Genomic DNA, 27,040 nt, shown 5'->3' on the forward strand with positions numbered 1-27,040 from the left:
TGTTATTCGGTGGATAATTCAAACGAATTGTCAACAACAAAAATTTGATATTAACATGAGCATGCGCATATCGCATATGATCTATTCGAGTTTTTTCATCTCGATTCTTTTTGGCTTTGTATTTGTTTGTATCATTGAATCATCAAACAATTTCATATTGAAAAGGTAAACTTTTTTTGTTTTGATTATTTTGTTTCTGACACAGCCATCTTCAATCTATTGTTGATTCGAAAATGCCACGAGGCCCTGAAATATCCGAATTTCAACGTGGCCGTATTGTTGGAAAATATGAAGAAGGTGCAACCATACGTAAAATATCGAAAGACCTTGAAGTATCCAAAACAGCTGTGCATAAAATTATAACCGATTACAAAGCAACTGGTAAAACAAGTGCAAAAAAACGATCTGGACGACCAGGACCATCGAAACGATTTTTACGTTCTATACAACGTACTGTTGAAGATGAACCGAATATCAAATTATCCGAATTGGCAGCCAGATTTGAGGTATCCGAAACGACAGTTGGACGTTATCTACATCTACTTGGTTATTATAAAGGCTAAATTAATCAAATTTGACTTTGATTCGATGGTCACCATAGAATGTTAGGGTTTTTTCATGTTTCATGTTTCTCTTTGCTTTGTTTATTCATATTTCATTTCAGTCTGTGTTCATTCATTGCTTTTTGTATAATTTTTTTAATAACAAAAAAAAAAAGAAAAATTGAATCATTCGAATTTCAGAATTTTTTTTTATTGAAAATGAAAGAGATAGAGAGAGAAAAAGATATCACAATCATTTGTTTCGGAAAAAATTGAATAGAAACAAAAACAAAGGAGAGATGATGAAGAACCCAATTATTCATTTAGAAAGGAAACCAAAAAAAAAGAAGAAAGAATCTGGTGGGTGGGTGGATGTATAGTGCAATGAAATGTAGGTAGATGAGTAAACCATGTGCATGTGGGTGATAATCACAACTTGTTTCACAAATTGGTTGGTCCAGATGAATGAGGGAGTAGTATCCCCCCTAATAATCACATTTCACAATTATATTATTCAAATTCATAATGATTTTTCTGATAAAAAAGTAGATATCTGAAACAATACAAAAGAAAAGGTTCAATAAACGATAAATTCTCATCATTGTCATCATTTACCCTTCACTATTGAGCACATCATTTTCGGTGGCTTTAGTCACTGAATGATCATCACATTTAAACCAACGGCCATTACATCGGACATAGACCGTATAATGGCCTGTTTCAAGTGTGCCGCTATGATTAATAACGGCAAACAGTGAATAACTAGCACACAAATTGGATTATTAATAACACACACATCAATCCCATTTCCAACACTTACCTATTATCTTTTCGCATTTTTTTCAATGGTGGCCTACAATCTTTATCGTCATCATCATCATCATCATCTTCAGCAGCTGGAGCAGAAGTATCACCATCATTGGATTGAACATTGATCATTTGTCGCCGTGCTTGATGACCAATTTCTGATGTTGTAAACGGTGTCATATCGATCATTGTTGGAAACGACACAAACGTTGAGATTTTCTTATTCAATTTATTTGTTTGTTCGAATCGTTTCAGATGAAACGATACGACAATGGGTAATGTTTTCAATGATAATTGTTTAGTTGATTCTTGATAACTTTGACATTTGTTACATTTAATTTTGGCTGAACTTCCTAAATGTTCAGTACGTGTGAATAATTCCAAACAATCATGCAATGATAATGATTGTGTTTTAATCGCTGCTGCTGCTGCTGCTGTTGCCGATGATGATGATTTGGTCATTGTTGTTGACATTCGATTTTCAATATTTCCAGCATTATTGACCAGATCAAGACTAAAATCCCATATTGGATCGACAACCGAACTAACGCCACTGTTTGATGAGAATAAAAAACATTGGATCAATAAACTTTGGAAAATTGGAATCAAAACTCGACCTACCCACAACTTTGACAGACGAGATCCGATTGTAAACTTCCGGTGAATATTTTATCAATTATACAATTACATTTCTTATTGTTGTTATTATTATTATTGCTATTACTATGTGATGAATTATTGCTACTACTGGTGATTGATGAACCATCATTCGATTCTATATGAATTTTGTGCAATATTTATTTAATTATTATTTGATTTCAAATTTCAATCATCAAATGGTATACCTGATGAATGTCGATGTAGAATATTCAATGTTGAAATGAAAAATTCGTGTGCATCCTGTTGTTCATAGCCAGCCAGATGTTTAGCATGCGTCCATACTAGATGTAGCAATTTGACCGGAACATGTGGTTTCTTTTCACCAGAATAAAACTAAGCAACGATAAAAACGGTTCATTTTAAAAAGAGAAGATTAATTTTTCTAATAAAAAAAATCAATTACCTCTTGGACCAATTGTGACATTTCACAAACCAAACATTTGGTTGAATCACGAATACAGATATGTCGATCACCGAGAAAATAATCACGTAATGGTTCAGTATGGACTAATGTTTGTACGATACAATTCATAAAACAGGTACTACCCAAGTTGATTAGGCCACGAAGACCATTATAACCACGATGGACATTCAATCGTCGTGTGGTGGTTAATGTATCGAACACAGCCTCATCATAAGCATTCGGTTCCCAGCGATATGGAAAATCAACATTACGGATGAGAACATTCCTACGTAATTTTGATGCAATCGATTCTAATTCTACATCAAATATATAGTTATCACAATCAAAACAATATACATAGCCATAATGAATGTCCATCGCTATTAAACAAAATAAACAAAACAAAAAACCAAAGATTAACAAGTGGATTGAGTTAACATGAACATACCCAAATTATGATTCGTATCTTGACAATGTTGATGGATATGTTTGCGAGTAAAACAGGCACTCATCTGACAATATAGGCAAACATGTATTCTTGTTGGCAGGCGCGTCGATGGACATGATCGATCGAAACAACGCCATAATGTTGCCTTAAATTTTCTACTTGGTTTATTGATGGCCAATATCAGAATTCGATATAGATTCCTATATAATTGTTGTCCATTAAATCGATGTTTCCATGTTATGATATGTTCACAAGATATTAAACGAATATTTGATTCTGCATTTGTTGTCGTTGTTATCATCATCATTGGAACACAACCACTTGATGCAGATGATGATGATGATTCCTCAATTGCAGCTGCCGCTGTCGATGAAGACGATGATGATGTTGACGATGATGATGATGATGATGATGATGATGTTGATGATAATCCATCGACAGCAATATCGGCTGATTTTGATTCATAAAAACCATCCTCAACCATAGCAGAAGCAGCAGCTGAATTCATATCATTTGTGGCCACTGTTGCCGTTGTTGATGTTGTTGTTCGATGTTTACGAATCATAAGAATCGTTCCGGTATTATTAACCGTTTCACTAGACAGCTGCTGTGTTGTTGACGCTGATGATTCGGTGGTAGATAACGATGTTGTTGGCGGTGGTGGTTGCTCAAAATTATAACATATCATCGATGATCAATGATTCGATTGTATTTTCAAGTAAATAATGAAAAATTCTAGAATTTTGTAAAATTAAGAAAAAGAATTCAAATTTAAATTTTCGAACAACGAATCAATCAATCAATATAAGGATCAGGATTTGTTGTTTATTGCTACCAGCATATAAACAAATCGTCATCATGGAAAAAATAAGAATGTAAAATGAAAAAGATAGATAAAAACTGTGACTGATGATAATTTGATGGACAAATAAATGAATAAAAAATGAACAGACAATCAGATACGAAAATATACAGACGCTTTTTGTTGTTTGATTATTATTATTTCGAACACACGATATTTTGTTGTTGATGATGATGATGATGATGATAATGAAAAAATCGAATGAATGAAATTGAATAGAGCAGACGGTCGGCCAAAAAGGCTATTATATTACAGACAACACCACACAACACACAAAGACACATGCCGATTGTGTATCAAATTGCTAGTAGCAAAGTTTTGTCCACAATTATTTGGTCGTATCCCCACAAACAACAGCCAGCTGGCAATTGAACAATAATGTAAAATGTGATGTGATTTAAATGTCCAAAGGCAGAATAAAAAACATTGTCGCCATCTATCCATCGTTTGTTGAAAAATAGTTTGAATTTTTTGCCATCAATTTTTTGCGATTTTGCTTTCCATCCATCATCAAATTCGTGGAAAATGAAAAGAAATCGTATAGTTTAGTGAATGGTCAATGAATTCAATCTCTTGAATGGTGGTTAGTAGTGCTGATGTCGATAATTTCATATCGTTGAAAACGGATATGTGTGCGAATAACACATGAACTACTACAATGCACTGTTCACAATTTCCGTTTCATTTCATTCTATGACAAAGAAGAGGTTTTCCCCACCCAGTTAAAAAAACAAATCCAACCAGCGTAAAAAAACTGACATCGACAACCATAGAGATAGGTAATTTTGTTGCATTTTTTTCCCTTATTCACATTCGAAATGAGCAATCGAGATTCACCCAGAATTCTACGCAAGAAAAAAAAGAAAAACGATGAAAAAAAGAAAAACGATGAAATAAAATGACCAGAAAAATTCAAATTTAGATCACACACAATCAAATCGTGACCAAATGGATAAACATAGATCTTCTCACAAGTGATCATATAGTTTTTGTGGATTTAAAAATTATCATTTTTTCTCGGTTGTTGGTTGATGAACAGAATATGACCATTTTTTCATTGCAATGTTTAATGACTATTTATCAGTCGATAGATAGATAGATTGATTGATTGATCGCAATCAATATAAATACCTGATCATTTGCTGTTTTTCAATGCCAATATTTCACTTGTTGGTGCTTGTCATTTTTTCTGATTTCGATAACGATGAACAGGTTTGATCTGATTTATCTAATTTTAGCCATTCATCTAAATACAGCAGCATTAGCGGAGAATTATCAGAATATTTGGGCCGTAAGAATCGATGGTGATGTATACAAGGCAAAAGATGTGGCCCGCAGTAATAATTTTGAATTCATTCGAAAGGCAAGCTTTTCAGTTTTAGTCTATGTTGCATTCATCATTTCTCATCATCATCATTATAGTTGGATGCATTCGATGATATTTACATTCTTCGTCATAAAGATTTACCAAATAATCATCGAATGAAACGACAAGCTGTTGAACATGATCAAATATTGAAAAATGATTCATCGATCATTTGGTTTGAACAACAACGGTCGGCTATTCGTGTGAAACGACCAGCCATTTTTCCATCACCATCCAAATCAAACAGGTCGATTAGCCAGAATGAAAAACTACGTAATCTATGGGATACAACCAGACAGTTTATGTTTTCATTTGGAATGAATCAGAATGAAGTTCGCCATCAATTCAATGATGAATTATGGCCCAGTCAATGGCATATACATTCATCTGGGTTTTCACGATTTGATCATGGTATTACACGAGTTTGGGATATGGGTTTCACTGGGAAAGGTGTCGTTGTCACCATACTGGATGATGGTAAGATAGTGGTCATCATTGTTAGCCATCAACTAATCAATTAAATTGCGATTAGGACTTGAATGGAATCATTCAGACTTACATGCCAATTATGATCATAATGCCAGTTATGATATGAATGATGATGATCCGGATCCAAGTAAGCACTATGTTCACAATCACAATCACAATCAGAATTCGAATTTTAATTTCATTTTTGATTTTTGATACAAACAAAACAATTTTTACCCAACCAATCGATTGGCATTGCCTATGTGGTGTCGATGATAGCCCCTCGATATGATCTTTTCAATTCAAATTCTCATGGAACTCGATGTGCCGGTGTAGTGTCGATGATACCACAGAATAGAAAATGTGGTGTCGGTGCAGCCTACCATGCCCGGATCGGTGGTATCCGATGTTTGGATGGTGATGTATCGGACATAGTCGAGGCAAATTCATTGGCATTTCGTAATGATTACATTGATATCTACAGTGCTAGCTGGGGACCCAGTGATGGTAATAAGGTTAATTGATTGTCGTTTCATTTTTTTTAAACATAATTTTCCATCCGTAATGCAGACGGTTTGACAGTGGACGGACCGAAAATGCTTGCACAAATGGCCCTTGAACGTGGCGTTGTACATGGTCGTAAAGGAAAGGGAAATATCTATGTTTGGGCTTCTGGTAATGGTGGTAGCCGTGGTGATAATTGTAATTGTGATGGTTATGTCAGTTCAATATATACGATATCGATCAATAGTGTTAGTGAGTCTGGTCATTTTCCGTGGTATGCGGAAAAATGTTCATCAACATTGGCGGCTGCATTTTCAAGTGGAGCATTTAGTGATAAGAAAATCGCAACGACTGATATACATAATACATGCACCAGAGAACATTCGGGAACATCGGCAGCTGCACCGTTAGCGGCAGCTATATTGGCATTAGTATTGGAAGCGAATCCCAATCTAACATGGCGTGATGTACAGCATTTAATCGTATGCACATCAGAATTTAGTCCGTTGCTTGATGAACGTGGATGGCGTAAAAATGGTGCCGGTTTTCTCTACAATAGCCGATTTGGTTTTGGTCTGTTGATGGCCCAATCACTGATACAAATGGCACTTAGATGGGATCCAGTACCTGAAAAATATATCTGTATCGTTCAACCTAAGCAATTATTTCCACAAGAAATATCAACAAAAGGCGATATGCTTCGAGTGTATTTCCTGCTGGAACAAAATCAAGGCATTTGTCCGATACGATTTCTAGAACATGTACAGGTGAAAATAACGTTAGAAACAACCAGACGTGGTAATAGCCGAATGTTTATGTTCTCGCCACAAGGTACGTGATTAATAATTTAATTTAATTTAGTTTCATTTGACCACACCTTCTGATTGATATTGCTATCGGCAGATACAATGTCCATATTGATGTATCCACGCATGAAGGATAATTCGAGGCAAGGTTTTCGCAATTGGAATCTTACTTCCGTTCATTATTGGGGTGAAAATCCGGTGGGCTTATGGCGTCTTTATATACAGAATTCGGTGTGTTTTTGATTCGAATTCAATGTTGAATTTTTTTTTTGCATTTATCTACTAGTATAATATATAATCTGTTTATATTTTATTCGATTATTCGATAACTAGCAAAAAGATGGTAGCATATTGAAATTGACCAATGTACAGCTGATATTACATGGTATTCGACAACCAGGTGGCTGTTTCAATCATAGACCATTTAGACGCTATCTAAATGAAGATCTCATCACACAGGTTACCGCTCCTGTTGCTGAATTTAACGAAAATTCACCCGAACAATTCGATGCATTTTTCGACAATTACGAATAATTGAATTTATCAAAAACACAAAGCTTTTAGTCTTTTTTTTGTTGTATTTCAGTTATTTTCAAAAATTATTTCATTATTAAATTAAACATACGCAATGCAATTATTCATAATTATTATTTTCACAATCATAATATCACTGCCGATTTTTGAATCACTCGATCATCTGGACTGTCTATTCGATCCATTAATAAATGAAACAAAAGTTGGTTGGTCGGTCAATTGGACTTTTGAGATTAATCCAAAGATTGTTGACATTCGAATCGATGAATACAATGATTCTTATATGTCATGTAAGTATTTTGAATGTTGAGAGTTGTTGTAAAAATATTTGACGCTTGTCTCAAACAAAAACAGTACGAATACAAATGAGACCAATGGATTTTAATGGTGAATTTCGTTGCTCTGGTCATTATTATAGAATGCGATATGGTGAAATCATTCAAGAGGATACATTGGATGAAATCTCCGACAATAATGATGATGATGATGATGATGAAGTTTTAAGTGAGCAATCATTGCAGATTGCACATGAAGTATCGAATGAACCGGTGTTTGATAATCTAGGCATTGTGGCAATCATTTCAATGATCATTTATCTGTTTATGGCTTGTATTATCGTCATGATTAGCGTGTCCATTCGAAAAGCAACGACAACTTATGCTAAATTCACGTACATTCTTAAGTATGGTTCACAAGTGGATGCATTTGCTATACTTGATGATCATTAATCAATCATTACAAGAATATTAATTAATTTTCAATCTGATCCGGAAACAATTGACTATACCGTTTTTCTAATTGTTCTTTAAGACTTTCATAATCATCAAAACGTCCAATTTCTTCCGATAGTATCGATAATTTCAATCGTCTTTCAACCTTATCTTTACGTTTTCGATTTAATTGAACAAATTTTCTTATTGCCTTAATCCGATTTTCCGTATTATAATCGATCGGTTGTGTTGGTTGTTTTGAATTCGGAATCGAAACAAATGGTTCAGCCTCGAAATCACCAAGTGCTTTCATTTGTGATAAATCATCCTCATGTTGTGCTCTTGTTCGTGGCATATTTTGCATCACTTTACTCATCAATGCTTCATAATCTAGATCGGGTGCGTATTTTTTAAACATATCTACCGGCATTTCCATCCGATCATATTCATCTGCTTGGGTTTGATAACTCAATTGTTTAATGCCATCTATATTAACCGATGGTGATCCAGCTGTACTAATCCGATCCACAAGTGGATATGAAGATTGTTCGGGATTGATTTTCCCAATACTCTCAAGTTCGGCACGACATTTTTCCAATCGTCGCTCAATTTCCTGTTCATTCGATGCTTGTAAATCGAATACAAATAGAATCCATGGAACAGTGCGTGAATATTGCATTTCAGCCAACAATTCATGAAGACGACCTTTGTTATTATTGAGAATGGCACCAATTTCCTGACGATCATCGGCATTTTCATTAGTCCAATATACTTGCATATATTGGTAATCACTGGACACACGAACATTGGTGATTCGGAATCGAAATTCGATTAATAATTTCGATAATTCAGCATCCGTAGCAAATATTTCAGCCGTTGCACGTAGAAAATTTGTGTTCAAAATTCTCATTCGACTTGTTATGAACGATTGCTGCATTCCCTGACGTCGTATCACTAATTGTTCGGGTGAACCACTAGGATAATTCCATTCTCTTATTGCATTAATTTGATTCTCCGAATCCATCATCAAAGTTTTAGTCGTTGTCGATAGTGACACTTTTTTTCGTTTAATCTTGACCTTTTGATTTGTTTTGATCCGTTCCATTGTGTCACGAACTTCTCGATCGAATTTATCCAATAACCGTTGTTGTCGTTGGATTAATTTATTGCGGAATTTATGATGATAACATAGTTTCTGCAAGATGATCACCGAATCAACACGAAAGACAAAATTATTTACAAAACGTTGCATTTTTAGGAAAAAATTTCGAATCCATGTGACAGGCTATTTAAACACTACCACTATTTGAACCAAGTGATTCCGAACAATCTTGGATTCCAAATTTCTGAAAATGAAAATTTTTTAAAATTAAAGAAAACACAATAAACATAAATTTTCATTTTTAATAAACTTACATTGATTATATATTTAAAATGAAAATTTTTAGCCACTGAAGGCGATTTTATCACGGTACATTGTCGTTTAGTTTTTTCCGAATCGTCATCCCATCGTTTTACATTCAATGTGGTCGAACAAGTTGTTTTAAATGGTTCTCCCAATGCTTGATTATCGATCAAGAAACTTACCTGATTAATTATAACGATGGCGATATTTTGTTCATAGGCTAGCTGTTTAAGCTTATTGGCAATAGTCATTAGTTGAACGATACGATGACTATTGTCATGTTGATAATCATAACGAAAATGATAGGCAATACTATCCAAAACCAATAGTCGAACATTTGAATGGTCATGAAGAAATGATTCCAATTGACCATTGGTAATCATCGTTAAAAGATCATCTGCATGTGTATTAACATAACGACAATGTATGCCCATCAGTATTTCTTCGATTCGATATTCAAGTAGATATTTTTCTTGGATACGATCACAATAATAATTCGTGGCCATTTCTTTGATTCGTTCGGGTCGAAATGAATTTTCTGTATCCAGATATAATGCTTCGCCGTTTAGGCCACCTTCACTCGTGTCTAAACGAACACGGAAACAGAGTTGAAAGCTAGATGATGATAGACAAATGATGTAAATTTATCCGAAATAATAAGATGATGATGTAAAGCATCTTACCAGATCTGTGATTTACCGGCACTTGCTTCGCCAAACACCTGTATTAATCGTCCAGTGGGCAGACCCTTTCCACCGAATGCCTGATCGAATCCAATGGAACCAAAACGAATATATTCCGTACGAATATTCAATGTAGTTATCGTAATAGAACTTATGCCTGGATGATTTACACGTAGGATGTGAGCTTCAATTTCATCCACTTCTTGCGGCAAGAAACCAAATTCTTTTCGTTCAAGAACACGAATATTAGGAAAGAATCGAAGTTGATTTACAAGACGAAATTTATGTTTTTCAAGTTTCAATTTCAATGATGGACTAAGATTAGGATGATCTGATAAGAAACGAGTTACATTCGATAATTGAATCTTTTCCATTATTAATGATGTTGATGATTGATTGATATTGATGATATTGATGATGATGATGATGATGATGATGATGTAAATCGTGAAATAAAAATTGAATTCAATGTGATTGGCTGCGCGCGCGCGCACAAAACATTCGAATTGATCCCTTCATAAACAATCAGTCGATAGGCATTGCATTGTCCATCATCAATTTTTATTTTTCCAACAAATAACGATTCAATATTTCGGTTTTGATCATGGCCAATGATCAGATTAATCAGATTGTCATCATCGATAATGGTGCACATACGATGAAAGTTGGATTACACACTGATACGACACCAAGGTAATTGTTTTCGTTTGAAATTTAATTCCTGTTTGATTGATTGGTTTGTGCTCGTGTAGATTAATACCGAATTGTGTGACAAAAGTGAAGAATGAAAAACGTCGACCATTCATCGGCGATCAAATGGATGAATGTAAAGATTATTCGGGAATGTTTTACATTTTACCATTCAATCGTGGCTATCTCCTCAATTGGGATGTACAGCGACAGATTTGGGATTATGTTTTTCGTGTCGTGTTGAAACTACAAGCGGACAACAAAAATCGTTATTCCCATACGGGTATATTGATCACTGAGCCAGTATATAATTTCCCCGAAATAAGACAAACTATGATCAAAATTTTATTCGAAGAATATGGTTTCGGCAAAGTATTGATTACATCGGCACCTGAATTGGCTGCATTCCACTATGTACATGATGAAATTCGCAAAAATACAACGACCACGTCCACATTGAAATGTCGAACAAAAACCGAAATTGATCCATCCTGTTGTCTTGTGCTTGATTCGGGATATTCATTCAGTCATGTAGTACCATTTGTTGATGGCCATAAATTGTTGTCACATACAAAACGTATTAATGTCGGTGGAAAATCATTGACCAATCATCTGAAAGAAATCCTTTCCTACAGACAGATTAATGTGTTGGATGAAACATATGTTGTGAATCAAATGAAAGAAGATTGTTGCTATGTATCGCTGGATTTTTGGCATGATCTCGAATTGGCATCGAAAAAATCATCGATAGATAACCCGATTGTGCGAGATTATATACTTCCGGATTATATTGTCTATAAACGCGGATTTGTTTATGACTCTGACAAACATAGTGACATTAATAAATCTGATTATCAATTAATACGAATGAATAATGAACGTTTTCAAGTGCCCGAAATTCTTTTCCATCCAAGTGACATCAACATGGACCAGATCGGTATTGTCGAAACAATCATCTATTCATTGAATGAATTTCATCCAGCATTTCGATTATTGTCAGCCAAACAGGCCGGAGATGGCAATGGTGATAATGGTTCGATTGATAATGCCAATACGGTCGTTCATCATCATGGTAGTCGTGAACGTCCTGAAAATCTGAAAGATATCGATAGTGATGAAGAAGATGAGGAAGAAGAAGAAGTTGATGACGATGATGACAATGTTGATGAAGATGAGGATGAAGGCAATGATGGTGATGATGAAGGGAAAGAGGAAAATGGACGAAATGGAAATGGTGTCGATTCTGTACGACCACCGGATGCGAAACAACAACGATTATCACAAGTTCAATGTACGAATGGTTCGATTGTTGAGCAATCTAGTGAGGATGGCCTTGAAATGTATGATGATGAAAATATTCGTGCCCGATTATACGGCAATATCCTATTAATCGGTGGTAATTGTCGTTTTGCCAATTTTCGTGATCGTGTTTATAACGATCTACGTGGTTATGTGCCCGATCTGATTGATGTACATGTATATGAACCAGCGAATCCCATCACCTATGCATGGCAAGGTGGTCGTATCCTTTGCCATCAAAATGATGATGGTGGTGGTAATCATCGTCAGCCATCAGTGAAGAATAATAAAATCAATAATAATAATCATCATCATCAAAGTCTATATCATCGATATGCTGTATCACGACAACAATATCAACAATATGGCCTCAATTATTGTCAGGAAAAATTGACAAATTATCGTCTAATGGTGAATAATAATAGTAGTTGATTCAATTTCAAATTTAATTTAATTTTATATATCCATTACATACATAGACTCATGATGAATTGTATATAAGGATTTTGATCAAACAAAAGCAAAAAAACAAAAAAACAGTATATGCACACACACACACACACACACACACACAGATAAACATGTAATCGAAATATTCAATTTTGTAACAAGGCAAATTTTGTTGTTTCGATAGATGATCAATTGTTTGATTGATTGAAAATATGAAATAATTGCGCCTGTTTGTGTATTTGTGTATAAATATAGCATAATATAATATAATATATAATGATGATATATTGATGATGACAATTAATAATTGATACATGAAGAAAAAAAGAAAAAAAGATTCAAACATGGGAGATGATTCCTATCGCTTCTCAGACATTCTATACCGTTGATCTATAGAATGAATCATTATTACATGACAATGTGCACAATACACGATTATTGAAGATGATGATAGTGATGGGTTGTGTGTGTGATGTTAATCAATATTTCATAATTGGTGTTGAAAGAATTGCCTTTCGTGTCTTGTGTTCTAATGGTAAATTTTATTTTTTATTTTTATTCAATTTCCAGTAATTATTTTATAGCTGATGGACTTTTTTCATTGATAATTGGAATGATAAGTATGGGTTAGATTTGTCGTTTCACTTGCAGTAGGTGGTGGTGGTGGCGGCATTGCAATCACTGGCCGTTGATCATCCCAAGGATCTGATGATGCTAAATTTCCGGAATGTCCAACACCTGGTTGACTTGTGACTGGTTGTGAGCTGCTTATTGTATTATTAGTTGTCAATTTGGTCGTTTCAGTGACACCACCCCAGGGTGATTGTTCATTAGTTACTTGATTATTATCATTTGTTTCTTCTTTAAGATCATCCTATAAAATCAAATCGATTAGCGAAATAAAAAAGTTATTATTATTATAGATTATAGATATAGATAGATCATTATCATTACCGGATTAAAATTGAAATCATCTGGTGAATGTTTTGGTTTGAAACGTCCACAACAGAAATTGAAACAACAACAACAACAACAGCAACAAAAATAACAGCCGGTCAAGATACCACAACCAAGTATCAATGCTTTACACCATCCAGATGTTAGTAGATAATAGGCTCCCAAATTTTCTTCACCCAATTGTTCGGCCAAATATAGACCCATTGAACCATAATTGTCATACAATTTACGTTTATTTTCATCCGACAGGATTGAATGGGCACGATTTATATCTTTGAATTTTTCCACAGCTTCCGGATTGTTGGGATTTTTATCCGGATGATATTTCAATGCCAACTACGTCGTTGTAAAATTTGAAATTAGTTTATTAAGAAATGGCAGATGGCAGATTCAGTACATCATCACTTACTTTACGATAAGTACGTTTAATCTCTTCGGGTGTAGATGTCTTTTCAATGCCCAATATTATGTACAAAGAATCACCGGTTGCGCTATAATTAACGAAAATAATTAAATTATTTACAGAATTACAGAATCATTCAATCCAATTCATCAAACTAATTATTATAAATCATACGATAATCGACGTGATTGATTATTAGCCGGATTGTTTGCACTATTCGATGCCATTATTACTCGTCTCTATATGATGATGATCCAAAAAGGGACGACAAATTCAATAAATCACATACGCCCACACACAGATCTGTTGGTTACTCGTCGTCTACGTGGCAGGTCGTAGTTTATTGTTTCGTCAAATGTGGATTGTAAAAAGGTATTGCAATCCAATAGGAAAAAATGAGTGATGATTTTGAGCATCAGATGAATGGACCAGAAATAGATGATTATGATGCAACTTTTAAAAATGAACAATTCACTGTTTTATCTGACTCTCTCACTTATTTGGTTGGGTGGTGTGTGTCTGTGTGTGTGTGTGAGAAAGTCTCAATTTCTATCTTTTTTTGCTCAATGACTGGTAGAACCGATTTCTTTTCTTTGGGTTGGCTCGTCATGAAAACAGACACACACACACACAGTGATTCATTCGAGACATACAGAGGCAGCAGCCACAGCTAATGCTCACAATCACATATAATATGCAGGAATAGTAAACCCGTCGACCGTTAGAATTCAACTGCTGTAGTTATTAGTGCTATATAAACCGAAAAAAAGAAGAACCAGAATTACTCTGTGGTTGGTGAAAGGATCCTGGATCATTTGGACAAAAGAATATTGTGAATAATGAGGGAGATGAAAAAAATTACCGGTCATGACGAATAAATTGGCTTTGAGAATTGGAGATATATTATTTGGCTATTTTGACATTCATCAAGTCAATCGAGTTGATTTTGCCATAGGTCACCTGTTTTTATTTTTTCGGAATTGTAATCAAATTCAAACGATCATGTCCGGTTTCATCAACATTGATATATCGGAAAATTCAAAAGATCCATGCAAACATATGCTCATCGGTTATTTTCGATGTATCAAAGGTAAAGACGACGAAACGAAAAAAGAATGTTTCCACTTTGGTAGTGATTACCTGGATTGTCGAACCGATCCGAAAAATCTTCGAGTGGTACAAACACGACCGAAATTATAAATTTTGTAATGATAATAATTAAATAGAATGTTTTAATTGATTGATTAAAAAGTGAAATTTATGCATTCAATGGTGTTATTGTTGTTGAAAATAATGATTGCATTTGATTATAACGTTGTCGATCAACAATCGATACTGATGGGCGAACCTTGTTCAATGCTGCATCGAAATGTTTGAAATTCAATATGACATCTTTATCTGGTGGTAAAATTCCATCAATTTTCTGTCGTAATGCATTAAGGCTAGCTTCACGAACCAACGACGATAGGTCAGCACCGGTAAAGCCATCCAATCTTGGATCAGTGGCCAATTGTTGCAGATTAACGTCTGATGAAATTGGTGGCTTTGTTCCTTTCTATGAGTGAGTGAAATATAGCATCATAGTTTGAATGTGATCAGATGAATATAGTGCTAGTTATTACCTTTGTTAATGTCAATAAAATTTCATATCGATCTTTAGCCATTGGAAATCCAACATGAAGAATTTTATCAAACCGGCCTGGACGTAGAATGGCTGGATCAAGAATATCCGGACGATTAGTAGCGGCCAATAGAAAACAGTCACGAGATTCTAGGCCATCCATTTCGGTCAACAATTGATTGACAACACGTGATGTCACGTTCGATGACTGAAATTTGATCGGTTAAAATTGTATCGATTGAAATGATCACACAAGCAGACTTACATCAGATGAATCTGTTCTTCGTGGGCATAGAGCATCGATTTCATCGAAAAAAATGACACATGGTTTTGAACTGCGAGCACGATTAAAAACAGCACGCACGGCACGTTCCGATTCACCTACGTACATATTCAACAATTCGGGACCTTTTACAGAGATGAAATTGATGCCCGATTCATTGGCAATAGCTTTGGCTAGCAATGTTTTGCCACAACCTGGTGGACCACATAACAGAATGCCGACCGATAATGAAAGGCCAAGTTTCTCGACATCACGTGCAAAACGAACAGGAGCCAGAATGGACAATTGTAGCTCTTGACGAATGGTGGATAATGCACCGATATCATCCCAGGTAACATCAGGAACAGTGGCAAAACCTTCACGTTTCGAGGATGGCTGTACACGTTTTAATGCACCATCAAAATCACACATTTCAATATGGAAATTTGTTTCATCAATTTCTTCGATCTTCACCTCCGATGATGATGTTGATGGATTGTTCATGAATCGTTCTAATGCCAAAATTGCAGCTTCACGTATCAAGCTTTTTAGGTCGGCACCAACATATCCGGGTGTTCGATGGGCAAGGCTTTCGAAATCAAAATTCGAATCCACTTTAATGTTACGGAATAAAACACGTATGATTTCAAGCCTGGATTTTTCATCAGGTATGCCTAGCGCGATTTCACGATCAAATCGTCCGGCACGACGAAGTGCTGGATCCAATGAATCTGGACGATTCGTTGCACCGATGACCATAACACCATGACCTGATCCATCACTAGCCGATAATTCATCCATACAGGTGATCATTTGTGTAACGATTCGACGTTCCATTTCACGTGCAGCGTTCTCACGTTTTGGCGTGATGGCATCGATTTCATCGATAAACAACAAACAAGGTTTCATTTCTTTGGCCAACGCAAACAGCTGTCGGATTTTCTCTTCCGATTCGCCGGAAATGCCGGCAACAATTTCTGTAGCACCACAACGGAGATAGGCAATCTGTAGATCATTAGCCAATGCTTCGACCAGCAACGATTTACCAACACCTGGTGGTCCATGCAGCAAAAATCCACGTGGTGCATCCACACCTAATTTTAGATACAAATCATGATTATGAATATGAAATACTAGTCTTCGAATGTCATCGACAACATCATCGAGACCGCCAAAATCTTCGAAACGGACTTTAGGTTCAACAAGATATTTGTGTCGTAAAGCAGCCTGTTTGACTAATGTTGCCTCTATGTCACGTTCGATTCTTTCTTCCATCGTTCGAGATCGTTTGATAGACAAACTTGTTGATGAAATTGGTGTTAGTGCAAGTGCAGGTTGAACATTGACATTCGTACGTTTCTTTTCATCGCAATTTTTAGCCCCACCATTATTGTACAATTGATTCAGAGTATTGTTCACATGATTTGTGTTATCACTTTGTATCGGTTGTGGCTGTTCATCAATCAGAAAATCATCATTATCACTCACATCTTCGAGATCAAAATCATTAACAATTGTGTCGATACATTTCTGTACAGAACGTTTCAATACTAGACGTTTTTTACGTCCATATTCCGGATATGTACGTTGAAGATTGGCTATAATTGATTCAATGTCGGTGATTGTTTCCGTTTCCAATATCTAGGATTAATTCATATGAATAATAGTGGCAATTTTATTTGAAAAATACCTTATAGATTCGCGAATACAATTTCTCATCATGAAATGCATTTTGATTTCTTATCGATTTTTGACGTTCTTTTGATGATCGTTTATTCGATGATGATGGATTATTTGAGGATGACAATGGAATATAATCAACGTTCATAGGATCGTTATTACTCATTGCTGCGGCAATGAAACGGCAATGAAATGAATGTTTTTGATTTAATGATCAACAATCAATTTGGGTGATTGACATCGAATCACATGTTTATTCGATCGCCTATATCGACATCAGTGCTGTCCGACTGGCTACCATATGATCAGTGTGTATTTAGAATTTTTGTCCTTTTACCGAACAACAATAATAATATGGCCAATACGATCGGTGGTTCGAAATTATTCATCCCAAAACCTCCTGCCAAAGGGAGTTTCCCTTTAGATCATTATGGTGAATGTAAACATCTTATGAAACAATATACTGAATGTCTACGAGAAACAGGCTCAAAAGTGACGACCAAATGTCAATCGATTGCCCGTGAATATCTTGAATGTCGTATGGATAAAGATTTGATGGTTAAAGAAGATTTGAAATATCTTGGCTTCAATACTGATGATGATAAATCTCAAAATTAACCACAACTATCAACTATGGCTGATAATAAAAATTTACAAATTAAATACCAAACCTATGGTGAACACTGTCGATTATTGAAACAAATTAATAAAAGCATTGTTGATGCATGTAAAAATGATTGTTTATTAGCTCATTTAGTGCCATTATTGTCTGCTTGTCCGAATCCAGATGTAAAATATAATCAAATGATTCGTGATCATATCGATTGTCGTAATTCCTGTCGATCAATACCGATTACAATTCGATCATATGATAATCGTATTTATAATGTTTTCATTGACAAAAAGTCAATGACCAACAACACTGTATCGAAAGATTTATTACGCATTTCGATAGAACGTGATATGTCGATTCAATGTCAGATGCAGGCCCGTCAAGAACGTCGTTATGTAAAAAAGTTTTTTCTAAAAATCAATTGGAAACGATTATGGCAACGATACGATCTGATCATAGTTGGTCAACAACAGCACCAGAATCGAATCAATTTGAGAGATAATAATTCAAATGAACAATTAGAATTGTATGATAATTGTTGTATGGAGTTCATTTCCAAATGTTAATGTTAATAATGTTTGTGTTTTTGTAATAAAATTTGAATTTGAATTTGAATTAGAAATGAATACGATCCCATTGTTTGAATGATTGCATGCGATGACCAATTGACCAGAAATACGGTACAAACATGAGGAAATAGACAAATTCTGATGCAGTGCTAACAACATGCCATACATAGCCAGGCTGGTTGGCTTGCCATTGAATACGAGCATTGTGATTGAAAATTATACTTTCCGGGTGATGTACATACGATATTGAAACGGCTACATGACATACAGTTATCGATACAAACAATGTGCTGACCACTATGATGACCGATGTTGGATGGCTTTCCAATCGACCATATCGATATAATTTTCTCATTATTGATATCTATATATATTGATTATTCACATTGATTATTGCATACATACACACGCACGCACACATACCATAATGAAATGCTGAATCAGAGAGAATATTATGAACAAATAGACACCGGTCATGTGTAGAATCATATAATCAACACCGGGAAAATTGCCAATCATTACCATACCGAAACCTGCAATGGCAAATGATGCTAAGGATAGGAAATTTTGCAAATGTAACCGCGATAATTTGTTTTCATCGATTGAATTTTTTTGTTCGTCTAGAACGACCGATATGTAATAATGGATTTGTTTGAATCTTGCAATACAAACTAAGGCTCCCAACATGACAATTATGTCGAGTAATTGAGCAAAATAACCAGTAGCCGGTTTGAATGCTGCAGCATCACTAATGTATGGTAGAATCGGCGGAACTTGTCCGAAATAAACTGACACAACATACCTATATGCAATGAACGAAGCAATGAAAATGATGGATAAATTGAAGCAGACAGAAACTTACGGTACGAAACAAGCAGGGATTATGACAATAGCCAAAACATAGGCAAAAATGTAAGCATTGTTTTTGAATATCGCCCAACATTTCTGATCGAATCGTATACGAATGTTGACGTTGTGGTTGTCGTCCATGTTGATGCGAAATGAACGGATAGAACAAATCACAATCCTCAATTTATATCCAGTGTAACGCAATACAACAACATCATTCATGGTCATCATGATCGATGTTGTTGATAACATTTTATTTTTCGATTGAAATTTCTGATGAACCTTTAACGTTTTTCTCTTGTGTTATCCATTCAACAACAAGTTGGCTGATCGATGGCAATTGATTACTTTTGTAAATTCATTTCTGACAAATATGAAGGCCATGTTGTTGTTGTTGTTTTGGTTGGATATCATCAACCAAACACTTTTTGTTGATTTTTCAATTTTTTCAATTTTACTTTATTGACGATGAAAGGGTTGAAAATCGTTCAAATATATTTGCATGATTTATTTTCTGTGCTCTATTTATGTAGCAGATAAAAACTCCTCTTCTTCGTGATGTGTTTAAATGATTTGATTTATTTGCATAGTTTCAACACCATTAACTTGAAAACAAGTGTTACATTTATGTATTCATAAATTCAACCCTTCTTCGATGATTGATAGATTAATTTTCTGTGTTTATAATTCGTACCAATGGTCCACCCATCCTATAGGCGTGCCGATGTATTTCAATTGGTCAGAATGTCCGGCTTTTAGCATTGAGATTGCATCTCATCAGATTGTGTAACCAACTCAGTTAAACACAAAGGAAAGGAGTGGATACCGGAAGCAATCATATATCACTGACCAGATGGAAGATGAATGATTATGATTCAACATAACGATACATCATATGAATTTCATTTTCAAAGTTTATTTAAAAAAAAGTTAATCAATAAAGAGAGAAAAACAAAGGCATTCATCGGAAAAAAATTGCACAAGAATAATTGATCAAGAAACCAAAGACAAACAAACAAACAAACAAACAGAGAAACAGATACGATTATATAAATTGATAGGAAATATTGAGGGAAATTCACTCAATCAACACCACCATACGTTTCGGAACCCTCAATAGCTTTGATTAGTTTATCACGCAGATCAATGTATGATTCGTAGCATGGTAAGTCCAGTCTGTTGAAACTAATGAAACAAATGGGAAATGGTGTGAAAATGGACAATTATTTTTGCACACAAACACACACATACCATGTATGAGACCGAGGTAGATTTTGTGGGTTGCCCCATTTTTCAATCGTGAATAGTTGTGGACCATTACTGCCGTATAGTTCTTTGAAACCATTCATCGGTACACGTGATGTACCGGTTACGAATTGTAACAATCGTGATCGTTGTTCATTGTTGAATGATAAAACGAGCTATTTGATGAACAATCAATAAATGAATGAACAACCATTGAAACGATGAAGAAAACTCACCCTCCAAAACCATTGTATAACGATGTGATTGAGATGATAACCACCTTTATAAACAGTATTCTGTTTCCAATCTTTCACGTCAACATTGCCAATGCCGCACATTAATAGTTCTAGTTCATTTTCATCAAACATTTTGATCAGATGTTTGGGTATCAATTCATTGAAACCTTCCAGAAATGAATCCATTTGTGGTTTAACACGGGAAACAAAACGCCAATCAATCACTAAACTATTTGCAGAAAATGCAAAAAAAACAATGAAAACTGAAAAAACCAAAGAGTGGCTTACTTGATGTATTCTTGTTTATTCTCATTTGTCACCGGTATTTGTGCACCGTTCGGTTTCAATTCTTTCTCTTCGACAACATCGAAGAATTTCTCATCAATCGAGAAATTGAGATACAATTCACTGGGGTCATTTTCGAGAATATATTTCAGTGAGTTGTAATATTCTGTATCAACACTTTCCATATCTTTCAATGTGATTTCTTTTTCCAGCATCATCTTATAGAATGGCCGTATGAAAAAGGCGTCCAACAATTTGCCATGATAAATGGCCATACCAGCAACACGGCCAATGAATTTGAAATAAGCCAAATGTAGCTCATTACATCGACCGGAGAATGGTCGTATCTGCAACGTATATTTATCGGTCGAGCTATATTCAAAAAGGCCATAGTAAGGATTGAACATTTCTTTGGACAAAAGGTAGAACCATTCTCGACTAGGACCACCATAATCGAGTACATCTTCATTATCGAATTCGATCCATAATTTGGCCTTAAGATAGTCCACTCTTGATACATTACTGATGACACGAAATGAATCTTCCAATATGGAATTGCGTCGTACTTTTATCTCAAATTTGTTCGGGCCATTCGGTTTGGGCAGCGAATTCTGTAGAAGATCATATTTTTTCTTATAATCACGTGAATAAGCAATTGGTGGCCCTGATACACTGGGCATGTCGATACGTGGATCTTCCCATTGAGTTGTTTTCGTATCTAATAAATCGAACAAAATGAGCCAAGATGAAAACAATTTCGATTCATGATCGATTCATAGTTACTGTGCACTTACTGTGATTGATGAAAAAGATTCGTCCATCACGATGTACACGTTCTTCCCAACCGGGTGGTAATGGGCCTAAATCATCGATAATCCGGTGTTTCAAATCGAATGGCATATGTTTGCCATGATGGTGGTGGTGATGATGATGATGATGGTGCTTTGAATTATTATTCGATTGATTATTGTTATGAGTAGTATGATGATGGTGGTGGTGATGAAGAGCGGACATTAGTGATGAAGATGATGATGGTGGCGGTGGCGAACTTGGTTTGCCGGTTCGTGGATCAATCCACGTTGTTGATTTATTATTATGATCAATGAAAAATATACGGCCAGTGTCGGATATTTGTTGCGTCCAACCAGTTGGTAATGGTCCAAGTTGTTGTTGCTGTTGTTGTTGTTGTTGTTGTTCCTCTAGATCATCATTATCGTTGTTACTATTTGCTGCTGTTGCTGTCGATATAGAATTCGAACGTCTTGTGGTCACATCACTCGATTCGGTTGTTGTGGTTGATAGATCATGATCATGATTCAATGTCTGCTCCGTATGATGATGCTGTTTGGAATGATTGTGATTATGATTATTATTATGGAATATATTCAAAAAGGAAAATCGTCGTTTCTTTCTATTATTATTTGTATTGGTTGTTGTAAGCGCATTGGAAGTTAAATCAAACGATGATTGTCGACTAGAACCAGGTGTAGAATCGATATCATTCATATCATGATTCATGATTGGGTCAATTAAACGAATTCTGGCCACATTAGCAGTGGTGGCCATTGTCGTCGTCGTGGTCGTTGTCGTTGATGATTCCATTTTGTACGGTACATTCATCAAAAGCTCAACACACAGCAACGCACAAAAAGAGAAATGCAAAGCAACAAGTTATACAAATCAATCAATGTAAGCAAGACAATAAAAAAACAAAACTTTTGACTTTTTTTTGATGAAATGATTCTGAAAATGATGAAGATGATGATTATGATAACCACCAAGGCAGGCAAATAAAGATAAAGATTTTTAAAAAAGTGTAAATTTTAATTTAATTTTTTCTTTTGTTCTAATCTCTCTGTGTTGCTGATAATAATGATAAGCTCGAGTGAGGGAATGATCAAAGTTCCAGGATGGCAGAATAAAACTCGGATTGTTTGCGATTTGGTCTAAACAAAGTTATCAGTTGATTTTTCCAAACAACACACTACTGTATACACAGTCTCGTTATCAGTCTTGATTTCTTTTTTCTGTGTGTTTGTCAACAACAACTTGCTCTTTTCTTTTTCTTTTTCTTTTTTTTCTCTTTGTCATTGTCTGTCTGTTATTTTATTTTGTCACATAACGACAGAGGAAAAAAGTTTGTCATCTTTCTTAATCACACTCATTCATTGACTCATTCATCCTTTTTCTTTTTCCCGTTTACAAGCATGTACGTATGCAGAAACATGAACACTGGGTTATCCAATATATACCACACACACCGATACACAACACCACCACTACATTGATTTTAGCTAAGCTAAGCTTTATTACAATCAGGAGAAAAAAATGATCGAGGATATAGCATAATAATCATCATCATCATTAAAAAGGAGGAAATTTTAAAGGCTGATGGTTGTGCGTGTAAGCCAGAAAAATTTTCAATCATGATGACAATGGTGATAATAACATCATCATCATCATCATCACCATCATAATCGTAAAAATGGAAAAAAATCCGGCATCATCGAGATTTTGGCGTGTAGGTATCTACTAGTTTATATTTATATTTATATTCTAATTCCATTTCATGCAAATACAACATGATTAAAGCAAGTGTTAACCAATGATAATGGAAACACCTGTTGATTCAGATGTATTAAATGAAAATCAACATATAAATGATCATCATAAAAAGCCATTTTTTGATGATGGTAATCATAATCATAATGATAATGATAACTATGTTTATTATGTCTGATGACTGATGATCAACACACATACACATCATGAGTATATGCCTCCTATGTTAAATTTAGTTTTACAATTGAATCTTTCAAAACAACCATGAACTGCTGCCAGTGTTGAATCATGCCTTGAAAGAAATCAAGCATTCAAGCAAGATGATTATATTGTTGTTTCGCAAAAGACAATTATTGATCGGTTTCGGATCTATTTCAATTTTAGCAACGTCATTTCATTTTCTATTTTCTAAGGCGATGACATTGATTATGACTGCAAATAGCGCTCTAAATTTAGAAATGAAAACAAAACTTACATGTTGATGATCTATGGCAGATGAGTGATCTGATGTTGGCGCAGAATTAGGCCGATCATTACCGGAATTCAATGAACTCTGTGCGTGTGTATGGCACGTGCAAAAATAGAGAAATGAACAAATAAACAAATAAACAATACACGTGAGTCGAAATACCTGATTCTGATTGATGGAATGATGTTGAGAATTTTGTTCGTTTAGATTATTATCATATGTTGCAGATGATAATGATGATATCGATGAGGATTGAGATTGTGACGGTAATGATTGATCCATACTACTACCAACATGAAAACGGCGATAAAATGCCTGTTGTTGTTGTTGGTTGACAGTCGATGGCGATGTTGTTTGTTGATCAATAGCATCACCACCAATGTTTGATGATGATGTCTGTGCATCAGATGTTGAGGATGTTGCTGATAAGGGCCTAGTGTTGCTGAAAAGAGGAAAATAAAGATAAATTGAAACCAACAACCCATTAATCGTACTTGGTGGATGGTCGTGTCCATTGTGTAGTGCGAGTATTATGATTGACATAATAAGTACGTCCATTTGAATCTTGTCGTTCTTCCCATCCATTCGGTAGATCTTCTTGGCTTCCTGACCGGTCATGATTGATATTGTTGGTCCTTGGTTCGTTGACAATTTCCCACTCGTTTTGCTATTGGATGAATGGATTAATAAATGAATGAATGAATGAATGAATGAAATCAAATTGGAGATACATTTGAACAATCATTGAATACATACATCGTCATTATCATCGATCGATTCTTCACCAGCATCCAATGTAGAAGTGGAATGTGTTGTCGATGTTGCCGGTGCATCAATATAGGCATGATATATCTCAAGATGGCCTCGAACTTTGGATTTTTGACTTCGCTGTTGCAGTGTATATCGTTGTGGTTCGATAACCATATCGGTTGTTTCTGTTGGAATATTATTCAATGCTAGATCCACTTTGCCAAGGAAATCATCACGTGTAAGGCGATTTTCATCAAAAACTTCCATCAATATCTGGTGACTGGCTGGAAGTACACGAATAATGAATTCTTCGTTCCAGCATGGATTCAGTGTTTTCTTTTTCGTTTTCGTATACAATGAATCGATGACTGAACGATCCGATTTGCTCAATAGATCAATACGAACATATGGATCGGATGCACCGAATATATCCTTTTTAGCCAGATTGTGGCCACAATGAATTTTCAGTCGTAATAATTTACAGCTGTTTGCACCGGTATCTGGATCATTGAATTGCTGCAATTCAAATGGAATTGTTATTGAACCAAAAAAAAAACTATGAAAACTATGCACATACCAATGGTTGCCAACCATGAATCTTTCGGGAAAGAATGAGATTTTTATTGAAATTATCATGATGGCCATTATTGGCGGTATGGTTTGATGATTGATTCATTGTTGTCATTCACATTTGATGATTATTGCCACTTCAATTTTTTTTTTTTTTGTACACAGAGTTGTTAATTATCACATATGTAGAATTACTCTCTACAAAAAAGAGATAAAGAAATTTGATAAAACTACGTTGTTTTTTGTTTTGTTTTGGGAACTGGACAGAAATATTAATAAAATTTTTCATTTATAAAAGAGATGCGGATTATCTCACTGATGGATTGTCATGACTGCTAATCCGATGAAATATCATCACAAAAACACATGTAACTCGATTGTTTGTTTGTTCTCAATTTGTTTTTATTGTTATAAAAGAACGTCTTTGAAATGGATGAAATCACGCAGCAGCGTTTTACATTAGGATCCTGGTATGGACCATGATGATGACCTCAGTCATTTAAATGCATTGCATTCAAATCTATCTATAGGTAATTATTACACACTAATGGAGGCGATTTTCAAATATCCACCAGGAGACCGCATATATAAACAAACAATGTCTGCTTTACAACCTTAATCACATTTCATATCAAAGAATCGAAACACAATTTTAAATGCACAAATCAATCATCAGTTTTCAATAATCACACCAAACGTGGTGGTGATGAATTCGAGAAGTAGTGCAGTGTGTGTATAATAACTAGATAGGATAGTGAGAGAGAGAGAGAGAGAAACGAGTCATTCAATTTCAATCAAGAAAAACAAAAACTTGCCAACCTTCGACGAGAGAGAGGGAAAAAGAGTAAAAAAAAAGTTAAGACGTCGTAATAAAGCAAAAAATGTCGTCGTCTTTGGTGGTTAATTTCTACGTATTTTTTTTCTGTTTTGTTTTTGTTGCAATCTCGCAAAGAGGTTTCGAATAATCAAATGTTTTGATCGCTTGTGGATGGCCAATCATTCGATTAATTGACAAGGTTCAAAGGTTTCATTATCCATTTTTTTGATTATCATAAATACACTCACACACACATAGATAGAAGTACACGAAGCTCAATTTGATGTTTGCATCAAAATGGAGACAATTTTCTGGTTCGTGCAATACCTAATATTTGTCAAATGTAAACAATAAACAAATCCCCTCCCCTCATAACACCATTGCCGTTCGAAAGAAAAATGAAACCAAAACCCAAACAAAACAGACGACTTGACAACCGAAACTTTGACACCACAACATTTTCCTCTATCGCCAACACTAGATGGCGATTATGTGTCGAATACTGATTTTGAAGA

General features: G+C 35.1%; 10 protein-coding genes across 16 annotated transcripts; 5 read left to right on the top strand and 5 right to left on the bottom strand.

Annotated features, from left to right (window-relative positions):
* The first annotated feature begins 95 nt into the window (after positions 1 to 95).
* On the top strand, positions 96 to 737 carry LOC124493899 (uncharacterized). 2 transcript variants are annotated; one of them, XM_047057015.2, is made up of 2 exons: positions 96 to 124; positions 206 to 737. In XM_047057015.2, exon 2 carries the CDS (start codon positions 234 to 236, stop codon positions 561 to 563), a length of 330 nt encoding a protein of 109 aa, XP_046912971.2. In that variant the 5' UTR covers positions 96 to 124; positions 206 to 233; the 3' UTR covers positions 564 to 737. The 2 variants fall into 2 exon arrangements, with proteins under 2 accessions (XP_046912971.2, XP_075588295.1); XM_075732180.1 differs by having other exon boundaries at positions 116 to 128.
* not (ubiquitin carboxyl-terminal hydrolase nonstop) lies at positions 732 to 4,047 on the bottom strand. Of its 3 annotated transcripts, none has more exons than XM_075732173.1 (8): positions 3,814 to 4,047; positions 2,861 to 3,595; positions 2,413 to 2,792; positions 2,195 to 2,342; positions 1,971 to 2,073; positions 1,363 to 1,902; positions 1,158 to 1,304; positions 732 to 1,095 (listed from the first exon to the last, which is right to left on the bottom strand). In XM_075732173.1, the coding sequence occupies exons 2-8, from the start codon at positions 3,546 to 3,548 to the stop codon at positions 1,053 to 1,055; spliced, it is 2,049 nt and encodes a 682-aa protein (XP_075588288.1). In that variant the 5' UTR covers positions 3,549 to 3,595; positions 3,814 to 4,047; the 3' UTR covers positions 732 to 1,052. The 3 variants fall into 3 exon arrangements, with proteins under 3 accessions (XP_075588288.1, XP_075588287.1, XP_046912951.2); XM_075732172.1 differs by having other exon boundaries at positions 1,971 to 2,124; positions 3,838 to 4,043; XM_047056995.2 differs by having other exon boundaries at positions 1,971 to 2,124; positions 3,814 to 4,042.
* Positions 4,048 to 4,862: 815 nt separating this feature from the next.
* Positions 4,863 to 7,500, top strand: LOC124493883 (neuroendocrine convertase 1). Of its 2 annotated transcripts, none has more exons than XM_075732174.1 (7): positions 4,863 to 5,097; positions 5,145 to 5,565; positions 5,621 to 5,704; positions 5,836 to 6,063; positions 6,127 to 6,891; positions 6,964 to 7,097; positions 7,200 to 7,500. In XM_075732174.1, the coding sequence occupies exons 1-7, from the start codon at positions 4,927 to 4,929 to the stop codon at positions 7,398 to 7,400; spliced, it is 2,004 nt and encodes a 667-aa protein (XP_075588289.1). In that variant the 5' UTR covers positions 4,863 to 4,926; the 3' UTR covers positions 7,401 to 7,500. The 2 variants fall into 2 exon arrangements, with proteins under 2 accessions (XP_075588289.1, XP_046912953.2); XM_047056997.2 differs by having other exon boundaries at positions 4,864 to 5,085.
* Positions 7,425 to 10,623, bottom strand: LOC124493902 (uncharacterized). Its single transcript, XM_075732171.1, is given in 3 exon segments — positions 7,425 to 9,365; positions 9,521 to 10,122; positions 10,194 to 10,623. Coding segments are annotated over 3 exon segments (2,196 nt in total). The 5' UTR covers positions 10,573 to 10,623; the 3' UTR covers positions 7,425 to 8,150.
* A 99-nt stretch (positions 10,624 to 10,722) lies between these two features.
* On the top strand, positions 10,723 to 12,931 carry LOC124493885 (actin-related protein 6). 2 transcript variants are annotated; one of them, XM_075732176.1, is made up of 3 exons: positions 10,723 to 10,891; positions 10,951 to 12,598; positions 12,667 to 12,931. In XM_075732176.1, the coding sequence occupies exons 1-3, from the start codon at positions 10,803 to 10,805 to the stop codon at positions 12,772 to 12,774; spliced, it is 1,845 nt and encodes a 614-aa protein (XP_075588291.1). In that variant the 5' UTR covers positions 10,723 to 10,802; the 3' UTR covers positions 12,775 to 12,931. The 2 variants fall into 2 exon arrangements, with proteins under 2 accessions (XP_075588291.1, XP_046912956.2); XM_047057000.2 differs by having other exon boundaries at positions 10,951 to 12,931.
* smid (nuclear valosin-containing protein-like smid) lies at positions 12,620 to 17,835 on the bottom strand. Of its 2 annotated transcripts, XM_075732170.1 has the most exons (6): positions 17,571 to 17,792; positions 15,884 to 17,521; positions 15,620 to 15,826; positions 14,004 to 14,042; positions 13,592 to 13,930; positions 12,620 to 13,511 (listed from the first exon to the last, which is right to left on the bottom strand). In XM_075732170.1, exons 1-6 carry the CDS (start codon positions 17,724 to 17,726, stop codon positions 13,236 to 13,238), a joined length of 2,655 nt encoding a protein of 884 aa, XP_075588285.1. In that variant the 5' UTR covers positions 17,727 to 17,792; the 3' UTR covers positions 12,620 to 13,235. The 2 variants fall into 2 exon arrangements, with proteins under 2 accessions (XP_075588285.1, XP_046912949.2); XM_047056993.2 differs by lacking the exons at positions 12,620 to 13,511; positions 13,592 to 13,930; positions 14,004 to 14,042 and adding an exon at positions 15,207 to 15,552 and having other exon boundaries at positions 17,571 to 17,835.
* LOC124493900 (cytochrome c oxidase assembly protein COX19) lies at positions 17,810 to 18,297 on the top strand. The gene has a single exon (XM_047057016.2). The coding sequence runs from the start codon at positions 17,810 to 17,812 to the stop codon at positions 18,176 to 18,178; it is 369 nt and encodes a 122-aa protein (XP_046912972.2). The 3' UTR covers positions 18,179 to 18,297.
* LOC124493797 (uncharacterized) lies at positions 18,194 to 18,796 on the top strand. Its single transcript, XM_047056899.2, has one exon. The coding sequence runs from the start codon at positions 18,194 to 18,196 to the stop codon at positions 18,737 to 18,739; it is 546 nt and encodes a 181-aa protein (XP_046912855.2). The 3' UTR covers positions 18,740 to 18,796.
* LOC124493892 (DNA damage-regulated autophagy modulator protein 1) lies at positions 18,286 to 19,853 on the bottom strand. The gene is made up of 3 exons (XM_047057007.2): positions 19,605 to 19,853; positions 19,166 to 19,544; positions 18,286 to 19,106 (listed from the first exon to the last, which is right to left on the bottom strand). Exons 1-3 carry the CDS (start codon positions 19,841 to 19,843, stop codon positions 18,789 to 18,791), a joined length of 936 nt encoding a protein of 311 aa, XP_046912963.2. The 5' UTR covers positions 19,844 to 19,853; the 3' UTR covers positions 18,286 to 18,788.
* Positions 19,854 to 20,491: 638 nt separating this feature from the next.
* Nedd4 (E3 ubiquitin-protein ligase Nedd4) lies at positions 20,492 to 26,898 on the bottom strand. The gene is made up of 10 exons (XM_075732167.1): positions 25,716 to 26,898; positions 25,145 to 25,654; positions 24,883 to 25,055; positions 24,551 to 24,830; positions 24,395 to 24,472; positions 22,152 to 22,698; positions 21,361 to 22,075; positions 21,073 to 21,301; positions 20,843 to 21,012; positions 20,492 to 20,776 (listed from the first exon to the last, which is right to left on the bottom strand). The coding sequence occupies exons 1-10, from the start codon at positions 25,821 to 25,823 to the stop codon at positions 20,674 to 20,676; spliced, it is 2,913 nt and encodes a 970-aa protein (XP_075588282.1). The 5' UTR covers positions 25,824 to 26,898; the 3' UTR covers positions 20,492 to 20,673.
* Between the last annotated feature and the right edge of the window lie 142 nt (positions 26,899 to 27,040).

This window comes from Dermatophagoides farinae, chromosome 6 (assembly GCF_024713945.1).
Source record: "Dermatophagoides farinae isolate YC_2012a chromosome 6, ASM2471394v1, whole genome shotgun sequence".
NCBI classification, from domain to species: Eukaryota; Metazoa; Arthropoda; class Arachnida; order Sarcoptiformes; family Pyroglyphidae; genus Dermatophagoides; species Dermatophagoides farinae.